The sequence below is a fragment of the Triticum urartu genome, chromosome 7A, assembly GCF_056163025.1.
Source record: "Triticum urartu cultivar PI428250 chromosome 7A, HENAU_Tu73, whole genome shotgun sequence".
Lineage (NCBI taxonomy): Eukaryota > Viridiplantae > Streptophyta > Magnoliopsida > Poales > Poaceae > Triticum > Triticum urartu.
This window is the reverse complement of record NC_141879.1, coordinates 458,408,634-458,419,934: the sequence shown is the minus strand read 5'-3', so window position 1 is coordinate 458,419,934 and position 11,301 is coordinate 458,408,634. Positions and strand designations below refer to the sequence as shown.

General features: G+C 37.5%; 1 protein-coding gene and 1 long non-coding RNA gene across 2 annotated transcripts; both read left to right on the top strand.

Annotated features, from left to right (window-relative positions):
- Window positions 1-289: 289 nt before the first annotated feature.
- LOC147959932 (uncharacterized) lies at window positions 290-4,658 on the top strand. Its single transcript, XR_015611458.1, has 3 exons — window positions 290-1,695; window positions 3,071-3,160; window positions 3,992-4,658. It is a non-coding gene; the product is annotated as an uncharacterized LOC147959932 (long non-coding RNA).
- A 101-nt stretch (window positions 4,659-4,759) lies between these two features.
- On the top strand, window positions 4,760-8,799 carry LOC125525843 (uncharacterized; the record flags this gene model as incomplete). Its single annotated transcript, XM_087537312.1, has 13 exons — window positions 4,760-4,914; window positions 5,004-5,100; window positions 5,202-5,351; window positions 5,438-5,488; window positions 5,761-5,865; window positions 5,938-6,190; window positions 6,309-6,492; window positions 6,930-7,116; window positions 7,223-7,321; window positions 7,407-7,538; window positions 7,668-7,771; window positions 7,938-8,010; window positions 8,506-8,799. Coding segments are annotated over 13 exons (1,686 nt in total), but the record flags the coding sequence as incomplete, so codon positions are not given.
- Between the last annotated feature and the right edge of the window lie 2,502 nt (window positions 8,800-11,301).

The window sequence follows — 11,301 nt, the reverse complement described above, 5'->3', positions numbered from 1 at the left end:
TTCTCGCGACGGCGGTAGTGGAAGTAGTCGTAGACGTTCATTTCGGAGAGGTACTTGACGAAACCAACGTCTTCGGGGCGCCGGTAGTTATACACTTGGTTATGTTGGATCCACAGCGACAGTAGTGGTACATCTCGTAGTGGAACTTGACGGGTCCGAGGGCTCCGGGCGTCGTGGTACTTGGCGACATGCACGGGATGGTAGTTGTACACGGTCATCGTGGGAAGTAGAGGTACACACGAAGGAAGTTGAACTTGACGGTTCCGTTATACGGGTCTTCGGCGGCAGTAGTCGTTCTCGTTCGTTCCGAGAGGAGCTCGACGTTTCCATGTCCTTCGGGGTCATCGCGTAGTCGTTTATGTCGCAGTTGGACTTGACGCAAAGCACGTTGGCTGTAGATGTACATGTTCTGAGAGGCACTTGTCGTCGAGGGACTTGGTGCATCCAAGATCTTTGGACTCACGGTACTTGGCGCTAGAGGTTCCAAATCCAGTTTTGAATGCGTCCACGCAAGACATCATAGGTGCAAAGAGGCAACGACTTGGTGCGGTTCTGGTCGTTGAGTGAGGGTGCTCCTGACGCTCGCGGATGGCGTGTGGAGGTGCAGGAAGGACGCGACAGAGGCGAGAGGTTGGGTCGTAGTGGAGGCAGGGGCTCGGCGATGGTCGATGCGGGCGAGCGGAGGCGCATCCTCCTCCCCGCTTGAACGAAGCAGAGGCGGGGAAGGAGGCTTGGACATGTCGAGGCGCTGGAGGTGACGAGCCCCTGGACTTGGCGCGGAGGACGCTGGTCGTGGGCTGGCGCTGCAGAGGAGAAGAACGGCGGGAGCTGCAGGGCGCCGGCGACGGTAGACTTGGAGGCGGGGCGGCGACGTGGTCCTGGTGGAGCTCGTGGCAGGAGGCGCTCGGGCATTAGGCCATGGTGATGAGGTGACGATGCAGAGGAGGGTCGGAGGCGCCGGAAGCGGACGGCGGAGGGCGAGTGGAGGTGACCGACAAGCACCGGCTCGGGAAGCTCCTGCTCAAACCCGCCCGCGGAGGGAGGCACAGTGCTGCAGGTCTCGGGCAGCGAGGAGGAACCATGGAGGAAGGAGGCCGGCTGAGAAGCATGAGGGCGAGGGGCGTGCGGCTCCGCAGGCACCAGGCGGAGGAGGAGAAGGGGCGCCATGGATGGGGTTCGAGGAAGATCGAGGAGAGGATGAATCGGGCGCGGGCGCTCCTCTCCTGGCGACGCTGGAGGGAGGATGAGAGGGAGAGGAAGGAGAGATGGGGATCGAGGGTTAGGGGCGCGCGGGCTGGGCCTGCTGGAGCGCAGCTGGGCCGGTCCGCGAGGAAGGAAGCCCATGCGGCTGGGGTGCGGTCTGCGGCATATCCTATTTAGCGCCACAGGCGCCGGAATTAGTTCATTTTGCAAACCGGCGCCTGCAGCGGTGCTAGGCGGGTCGGCCCGTTTAGAATCTGTTTCGCCCCCGTCCCGTGGTCGTGTAAGTCTTTCCCCCGACCCCTGTTTCTTCTGTTTTCACGTGGCGTCCTCTGTTTCCTCCTCTGCTTCCCCCCGACGACTTCCCTTCTTCCCCGAAGCCTGAGTTCGAATCTCAGGCGAATCAGGCGGATCGACGAGGGAGCGCATCGAGGAACCCTAATCCGACTGCTTCTTCTGTGTTCTTCTTCCTCCGTCGCGTGATGGATTCATCTGGTTCGTTCTTCTTCTAACCCTAATCCCCCTCAAGTCTTCGGTTAGGGTTTGTGTTTTTCGTGGTGCTCGTTCTTTTGTGTTGCTGTTTGTTTAAGCGTGGATCTGGCCATGTGCAATGATGGATGGGGTCTCTGGTATCTAGGGTTTGGGGTAGAAAATTTCGCCCCTTATTTTAGATCTTCTGTTCGCATTTCTATAAATGTATCATGTTCATGCGTGCAAATCCATCTCATGTGACGGATGGCATCTCCCGTGTGTTGGCCCGTGTCCCTCTGCCATGTGTGTAACTGAATCTGCTGTATGATTTTATTGTCTTGTTGCGTCTGAATTCATATCCCCTTTTGTTGTTCTGTCTGTTTTGTGCACATCGGCATGCATAACATAGTTGAAATTTACTAGGGGTTTTGTGATTATTAGGAAGATGTTGGCTCTGAGTATTAATCTTGTGGGATTAGAGAGTGGTTCTTCATGTATTGGAGTATAACTCAATATTAGATTGTGGAGTGTATTGTAATAATTTTGAGGGTATAGTGCATTTTGTCTTAGTTAGTGAACTTCAACTTGAGACATTTAGTTTGTCATGGTTTGTTGACAAATTCTCCTTAGCACGTTTCTATTTGTTAGTTCACATTTATGTCTGGATCTAATCATAGTTTTTGCACATCTGTATGCGACAGTCTCCTGTATTTTCATTCGTTCTTTCTGTTGACACTTGTCCAGTAATATTTCATATAGTCCATACCACAAGGTATTTGGTAATGTCCATAGGTATGTCTTCATCTAATACTAATAAGCTATGCCTAATTTAACTGGACACATATCGCTTTGTGAATGCCTAGGTGTTGTACTTTGCGTGATTTTGTTTACTCAAGTTTTGATGTTTGATTGTTCCAGAAAGGGTTCTTGTATAATAATATAATGTTTTTATAGTACTATATATACCATTTTTGTAGTTAGTGCATGGTGCATGTAAAGTTATCAAGTTCCAACATGTTAGCTTACGAGAGAATGATCAGCTAATTTCTAGAAGAAGCAATTGTCAATTTCAATTTCTGTAGTGGTACTATAGTGCCTTATATAGGAAAAAGAACATAGAAAAAGATAACAGAAAATGCCCGCTCAAATCTTTATATATAGAATTAGTGGCCTAGGAATTAGAATGTGCTATATTTATGGCACATGTAGATGAGCTTTAACACAAATATATTTGTTTTTCAACTAGGTTATTGAATTTGAAGAAAATTTGCTCTTAGTATTTCTATGTTTTGTTTTGTCCAATCCCTTTGGTATGTTGTGGTTTTTTAATTATCTGCAATGTCATATATTCATAAGTAGTGCTCATTTGTTAATAGTTTTGTTAAATCTGTATTTGCAGCACACGAAGGAGGTGGGGTTGACCAAGTTCAAGAACCAGAAGGGGACGAACCAACCGAATACCCTCCACGAGGTCTCCGGAATGACTCAGGTGGTATGTTAGTTCTTCTGTTTTCTATTTGTAGCTTTCACATTTGCTACAGTACAAAACTAGATCAAATTGCTGGAAAAATTATTCTTATGTCAGCTTTTGGTCTTACGCCAAGTTTTTGTCTATTCACTTGTTAGTTTTTGTCTATTAAGTTGTTAGTTTGTGATGTTTGAATGTTAAGTTTGTGTTGTTTGGTCCAACCACGATCATAACCAAGTAGTTTCCAAGTCAAATTCCTTCTTATCCCTTTCCACGTAAGTGTGAGTCAGACGCCAAGTTTAAACTATATCAATACATGTTCAAACATGTAGGCTTCTCAATACGTAGAGCTTATCCTACGCATAGCGCAGCTTCCCCAGTTTATACCGTTCCTGCCAAATATCCCAACATGTATAATAACATGAAGTGTTCCAGTATAATTGTGACCAGCACCTTTAGTTTAATTCCTCAAGTACAACGAATGAAATGCAAACCCTTGATCAATTCCAATCAAGCATAATTTCCACAATGAGGTATTGATAAAAATAAAACTATAGTATAATGTTTGAAACACACATAAATTCGTACAGATTTTGCTTTTCAAAGCTACTAAGTACACCACACGTGCACTATCTAATTGCAATCTCCTATTTTGTGTTCTTTGACTTGATTTATTCCCACTAACTAATTGCTTGTCCATCCAAATAGCAATGCCTCCCGCATGTAGCTTCACAGAGATCTAATTCATGTGATAGTTTATTAGGCTTTATACTTTTTTCATATTCCATGTTTATCGGTTAATTCTCTAGATTTTCCACCGTCTTATTAGTTGTTTATATATTTTTTTCGTAGCCCGAGTGTTCCCTAGGAAATTATGCAAGCCAACATACATTACCAGACTTTCTTTCAAGCGTTGGAACAAAACTGTGAAGAAGTTTAGTGATATTCAATTAGGCCATGTGAGAAAGTACAAATTGGAACCTCTCCTTCATATGCCAGCAAAACTTAAAATACCAATGAATCTGCTTGAATGGATAGATCAGCATATGTTTGGAAGTAAAGAGCCATGTTTCAAGCACAAGAATAAAACTATCAAGATTACTAAAGATATGGTCAACAAAATCTTTGATTTTCCTGGTGGCACCTAGCCTTTTGTATTCAGTAGCGATGATCCCCAAGTGAAGGCAGAGGTTACACAGTTAAGGAACAAATATGTGGATGATCGGAACAAAATGCCGATCAACAAAATAGAGGAGGTGATGCTTAGTGATGAGACAGAAGATGGATTTATCAGGAGCTTTGCATTTTATTTCCTATCATCTATTCTGTGCCCTGCCTCATACTGTTTTGGTAACATGAAGTTCTTATACTCTCTAAGAGATGTTTCTGCTATACCTTCACTTGACTTTGGGCAATTGGCACTCGATTTCTTGCGTGAGGAGTCAGAGCGTCATTTTGAAATGATTATGAACAGACCAAGTATTGAGGAAATGAACAAGCCTTCATATATTGGTGGATGTCTTCCTATTTGGGGAGTAAGTTCAATCTTCACTTCCACTTTTTTTTATCTCTCTACTTTTTACTTTACTGACCTGTTTATTTTTTAAATGGTAGATCATTTATCTGGATTTTGTTGATTTTGATTTCATTCATAATCATCAGTCAACAGTGGATTATTCTCTTCCTCGGATATCCCATGTTAAGACTGAAGATTTCAAGTATCTCGCATTGGTTGATAGGAATTATGAGTCTAGGAAAAATTATGGGGTTTTACCAATAAGCATCATACATTGTATATTGTTTCTTGAGTTATCTTTTTAGTTCTAGTACTTTGTTTTCATCATTCGTTTAACTTTAATTTGTAGCTCCGAGACATATCATGCACACCATATGCCAATGTGGTTCCAGTTAACAGTGCTCCTGATGCTCCTGGTGTGTTTAATTCAGTTCCTTCTGTGGAGGTATTTCTTATGAGTAGAATCATTCATTTCTATTTGTTTTATTCTTTGTTGTCATTTTTTATCTTATATAGATAAACATTTATTTGTAATGTCATTTGTAGGTCAACAATGGTAATTCTATGTCTGAAGCTCTCATTGAAAACAAGTCAATTGATTCAAAAAATCTAGATATCATTTCGGCAGTTCCCAGTTACACTGCGAAAGTTGAACCAGATATAAAATTTAAACCAGAGTCACATTTGAAATCAGAGGTATTTTTTGTGTTGTGCCTTTTTGTAGTTCCTATCTAAGTGTTTTCTTGAAAGGAGTGTCCTGTTAGTAATTTTTTATAATGTAGGCTCCCTCCAATGATGTAGTTAAGAACGAGCCAATAAGACCAAAATTTGAGGTTTGTAAACGCATTTCAGAGCTTACATATTTGTCTCCTTTTCTTCATCTTTACTTCAGAGCTTAACAGAAACTCTAGTGCTTACCTGAATATTTGTGACATTCTGTGTGACATTCGTTTTTTTTTATGACTTATCATGAGCAGCACTTATAATACTTGTTTTGCAAGTAAACATAAGTGCAACATTTATATTTTTGAGACAAATATTCAATGTAGCTTACTTTCGTTTGCTTTGTTCTTTGATGAATTCTGTGTGCTTCCTTTTTCTCCAGAACATTTCTGTCCTGAATTCGGTGTACCAAACACCAATTTTTCCAGTCAATGGTACACCTCTGAACACCAACCCTGTTGAGCATCCTACGACTTCACTACCTAAGGTACTTTTTCAAAAAAATTCCCAATCATAATTTTCATTGAACTTACAACATCATTTCAATTTCCTTTCTCAGCAGGAAGAAAATTTTCTATCAACTGAAGCACATGATAACAATTTTTCTACTAGAGTTGATGCAAAAAGAAGTTTTATATTGATTAGTTCTGCTTCTCCAAACGAAAGAGTGAAACACTTCGAAGGTACTCCAATCATTATTCAGGATGATTCTCCTATCACTCCTGCTGGTGTGACTAATGAAGACATACCAGCCTCTCACTGTGATACAAGTGTAGGAATTTCAATGAACATGGATTTTGTTGTCCAACAAGGTTTTAATTCTTGCATGTTATGTTGTTTTCCCTTTATGTGTTCTCCATTTTCTTGTATTACGAGTCCTGGTGCATTGCAACATTTAATGTTCAAACTTTTTACATATGTGATATGCAGACTTTTCTACAATGAATAATGCAGAAGCTGGACCGAGTACAGGAACTAACACAATGGAAAAGAAGAACAGAAAGAAAAGAGCAGCTAAAGTTCAATCCCCTGAACCACCAAAGAAAATCAAAATCTCTCACGAAGTGGATATCTTCTTTTCCAAATATCTGAGGAAGCCTATATTCCAAGAATAGTAAATCTCTTATTCCTTTAGTTATTTTATCATTTCTTTTTTCATTAAATTATGAGAACTTTTTTAGTCTACACATCTACCTAGGAAAATAATTGTAGGCATTTTCTAATCTGCAAGCAATTTTATGGACTAGATTAGTTGTAGACATTTTTCAGGACAGAAATTGTATTATGAAATCTGAGCAAATTTATGGATCACCTCAAAGGTAGTTCAGATAAAAAACTGCAATTCATACAATTTTAGACTAAAAAGAAATCATATGGATACCAAACTAATTTAGTTTACAGCTCATTGTTCATACCCCTATAAAAGGATGTTTAACTTTTTGTTTTGAGCACCATAGCGTTGTATATGTATTTTTTTAATTGTTAAAGTATATTTTTTTAAGATCCTTTTTCTCAATTTTAACATTAGTTTTGATTGTTTATTCTGTCCAGCACTCTTTTTGTTGACATAGAGGGTTTTCCTGTAAGCTATGAGAATTACTTAAATTCATTTAAAGCGAGGGGTGAGATTGGAGATGAAGTGATGAACTCATTTATTCAAGTTCTTAACTATGAATCAAAGATGTCATCTGAAGTAAAGCCTTACGTGAAGAAGTACTGTTTCACTTCGTACTTCACTGTGAGTTTTCCTTTTAACCTGCCTATTAGGTTCTCTTTTGACCAATTTTTCTTTTTACTTTCATTCAATCTAAAATATTTACTAATTTTCATTTTGTTGTTCACAGAATAAATTGTTGGTTCCACCTGAGTTATTTGATCCAGTTTCATGCATACGAGAATTTGACAGGATTAATTCAGAAGAAAGCCTTTGGAAGCAAGACTTGGTAAATCTTTTTCAATGCATCCAGTGTTAACCAAGATCTTTTCTACTTGTTTTTTATTCTGAATCTGCTTTTTCTTGTTGAACAGTTATACTTCCCTACTATAAAGTCAAACCACTGGGTTGTACTTTCCATCAACTCTCTCTTTGAGAGATCTCACTTTTTTGATCCCTGTGGCACCATTCTGGGAACTACCCAGCAAGAACTTGTCTACAACTTGGTAAGTAATTATTGAGTCATAATATCATTTGAGACATAATATCCTTTTGTTTTTTCAATACAAACAAAATTATTTTATGATCTACCATTTGTGAATCTCTTTAACTGTGTTTATATTTATATTAAACAGCTTTCCAACTACAATATGCTTTGCAAGCTCAGTAAAAATCCACTCAGGAATGTATTCTCTTTCAAGCTTGAACCTGTGGGACCTTACCCAATAAACTGTTTAATGTAAGTCCTTTCTTCTTCTTTGTTTTCGTATATTTATTAAAAAAATTCATTTGCAACTTTATTCAACATACTTTTCTATAGTTATTACATTTTTTCAACCTACTTGTTTGTTATCACACTTGATACTCATTCTCATTTTTTCCCGCATTTGTTTTTCTTTATGCAGGCATGACTCAGGCCACTATCTTCCTTTGTACATCGAAAATTTCGAAGGCAAAGCTATGAAGACTTTCAGTGCGGTATATCTTGAAAACTCTTTGCCTTATTATTTTTTCTGTTTATCAAAAACTGAATCCAAAGCAAACTAGTGAACACCATGAAGACCATGATATGTTGGTTCTTTTTTTCTGCCCAATGAACACCATGAAGTCCGTTAAATTTCATGTGCTTTATCTTTTTAGCTTACTAGGGAATGACCTGACTTATTGCATGCATGGTTGGAATTGAAATTTATTCATTTTTTTGAAGTGTTAGTTCGTTTTCTATCTATACTTCTTTTACCGACATTTTTTCAGGTCTTGTTATGTGTTGTCACGTGTTGTCCCAGCAGTAATTGTTTCACGATGCTCATATGACTTAGTCAAGCTTTTTTCAGCATTTACTATCTGTGCAGCTTCTTGTAATAAATCAGTGATCTAGTACTATATAGTACTTTTTTTCTAGTACTATAAAAAGTTTTCACAAATTCTGTAATTCTATGTCTCACATTTTGTCTATATTGTCTTTACAACCAGGCGAACATTCCGAAGTACAGAATGATATCTGCATTCAAGTTCTTCAAAAGCACTTTGAACAAGCTGAAGGAAGAAGATTTGCCAATAGGAAATTGACTTTTCCCAGAACATTCATCTGCAAACATTTTTCAATGTGTAATTGATCAGGAGAAAAGGATGCACTTTCCTGTCTACAACACTTTCATCTGTAATCATATGCTAGTACATAGTACTAGTTTAAACATATGTCAGCCTCGACCTACTGCTATACTCTTGGATATGTACTTTTTCTTTGAATCCAGATGGCGTACTATATTTTCCATTAACTATATAGTATCTATGTTGGCATACTAAGCATTTTTTTACTAAAAATGCAACTATTAGTTTCTTAACCTGTAGTATCTTTGTTGCAATCTCTGCTTATAATAAGGGCTAGTTCTTTTTGGCCGGCTTAAGCTTCCGCTCCCCGGCTTAAAAAAAAGCCACGCTTTCAATTTGTTGAGACTTTTATATTACCTATGTGCAATATAAGTGGAGCATAATGCCTCCTCCGATCCGGATTACTACCTTTGTCCCATAGTATAAGTAAGTTTTTCACACTACATAGTGTAGTGTCAAAAATGCTGTTATATTATTGGGACGCAGGGAGTACTTGTTTTACATTTCTTTTCTCGAATACGCATGAGCGTGCGTATCATTCATTAAAGAAAATAGATGGTAAGAGCCCCAAATGCACGGTTACAAGCTTATTTACATGCGGAATTAATCCGGGACCACCCTAGTTCCTACAATGGACTATTCACTTGCACCCAAACTACTTGTTCCACCTCCAATCTTTCTGTATCACCTTTGAACAATCTCACCTTCGCTTAAAGTCTATCTTCGTCCTGTATAAGTTGTATGGTGCGAGGGACCGAAGGCGTCACACCAATGAAGACCACATCATTCCTCTGCTTCCATATCATCCACATCTAATTCAGTTCACGCAAAACCAGGTCAAAATCCAAATTCGGTTCTACAACATTCAAATTCCAAATCTAATTCAATTCATGAATTTTAGTTCACTTCAATAATGTCTACCTTAAAGTTTAGTTCACCGAATTCAAAACCAGTTCATTAAAATTAGTTGTTTTTTACTTCAAATCTAATTCAATTCATGAATTCTACAATGAAAAACCAGAACAGTTTGTTTTTTATACATTGATAATTCAGTTCACCAAGTTCAAATTCGGTTCATCAAATCATAAATTTTAGTTCACTAGATTCACATTCAGTTCACCACAATTCTCACCATAATCTTAAAATTTAGTTCACTAAAAAACACCATCTAATTCAGTTCATTAAAATATGTTCATCTGGATTCAAGTTTTCAGTTCACGCAAATATAGTTCACCAAGTTCAATTTTAGTTCATCAAATCATAATTTTAGTTCACTAGACTCATATTTAGTTCACTTGAAATACTCATCATAATCTCAAAGTTTAGTTCACAGAATTCAAATTCAGTTCATCTAAAAAAGTTCATCTGGATTCAAGTTTTTAGTTCACGCAAATCTAATTCAATTCATGATTTCTATATTGAAAAACCAGGCCAGTTGTTTTTTATTTTAGTGAACTTTTTTTTAAAAACCAAATTATACATTGATAATTCAGTTCACCAATTTCAATTTTAGTTCATCAAATCATAATTTTAGTTCACTAGATTCATATTCAGTTCACTTGACATACTCGTCATAATCTCAAATTTAGTTCATTGAATTCAAATTCAGTTCATCAAAATTAGTTCATCTGGATTCAAGTTTTTAGTTCACGCAAATCTAATTCAATTCATGATTTCTGTATTGAAAAACCAGGCCAGTTGTTTTTTATTTTAGTGAACTTTTTTCAAAAAACCAAATTATACATTGATAATTCAGTTCACCAAGTTCAAATTCGGTTCATCATATCATAATTTTAGTTCACTAGATTCACATTCAGTTCACCACAGTTCTCATCATAATCTTAAAGTTTAGTTCACTAAAAAACACCATCAAATTCGGTTCATTAAAATATGTTCATCTGGATTCAAGTTTTTAGTCCACACAAATCTAGTTCACCAAGTTCAATTTTAGTTCATCAAATCATAATTTTAGTTCAGTAGACTCATATTTAGTTCACTTCAATACTCATCATAATCTCAAAGTTTAGTTCACTGAATTCAAATACAGTTCATCTAAATTTGTTCATCTGGATTCAAGTTTTTAGCTCACGGAAATATAATTTATTCATGATTTATGTATTCAAAAACCAGGCCAGTTGTTTTTTATTTTAGTGAACTTTTCTCAAAAAAACAAATTATACATTGATAATTCAGTTCACCAAGTTCAAATTCGGTTCATCAAATCATAATTTTAGTTCACTAGATTCATATTCAGTTCACTAAATATACTCATCATAATCTCAAATTTAGTTCACTCAATTCAAGTAAAATTTTGTTCATCAAAATTAGTTCATCTGGATTCAACTTTTTAATTCACGCAAATCTAGTTCACCAAGTTCAATTTTAGTTCATCAAATCATAATTTTAGTTCACTAGACTCATATTTAGTTCACTTCAATACTCATCCGAATATCAAAGTTTAGTTCACAGAATTCAAATTCAGTTCATCTAAATTAGTTCATCTAGATTCAAGTTTTTAGTTCACGCAAATCGAATTCATTTCATGATTTCTGTATTGAAAAATCAGGCCAGTTGTTTTTTATTTTAGTGAACTTTTTTTTTTAAAACCAAATTATACATTGATAATTCAGTTCACCAAGTTCAAATTTGGTTCATCAA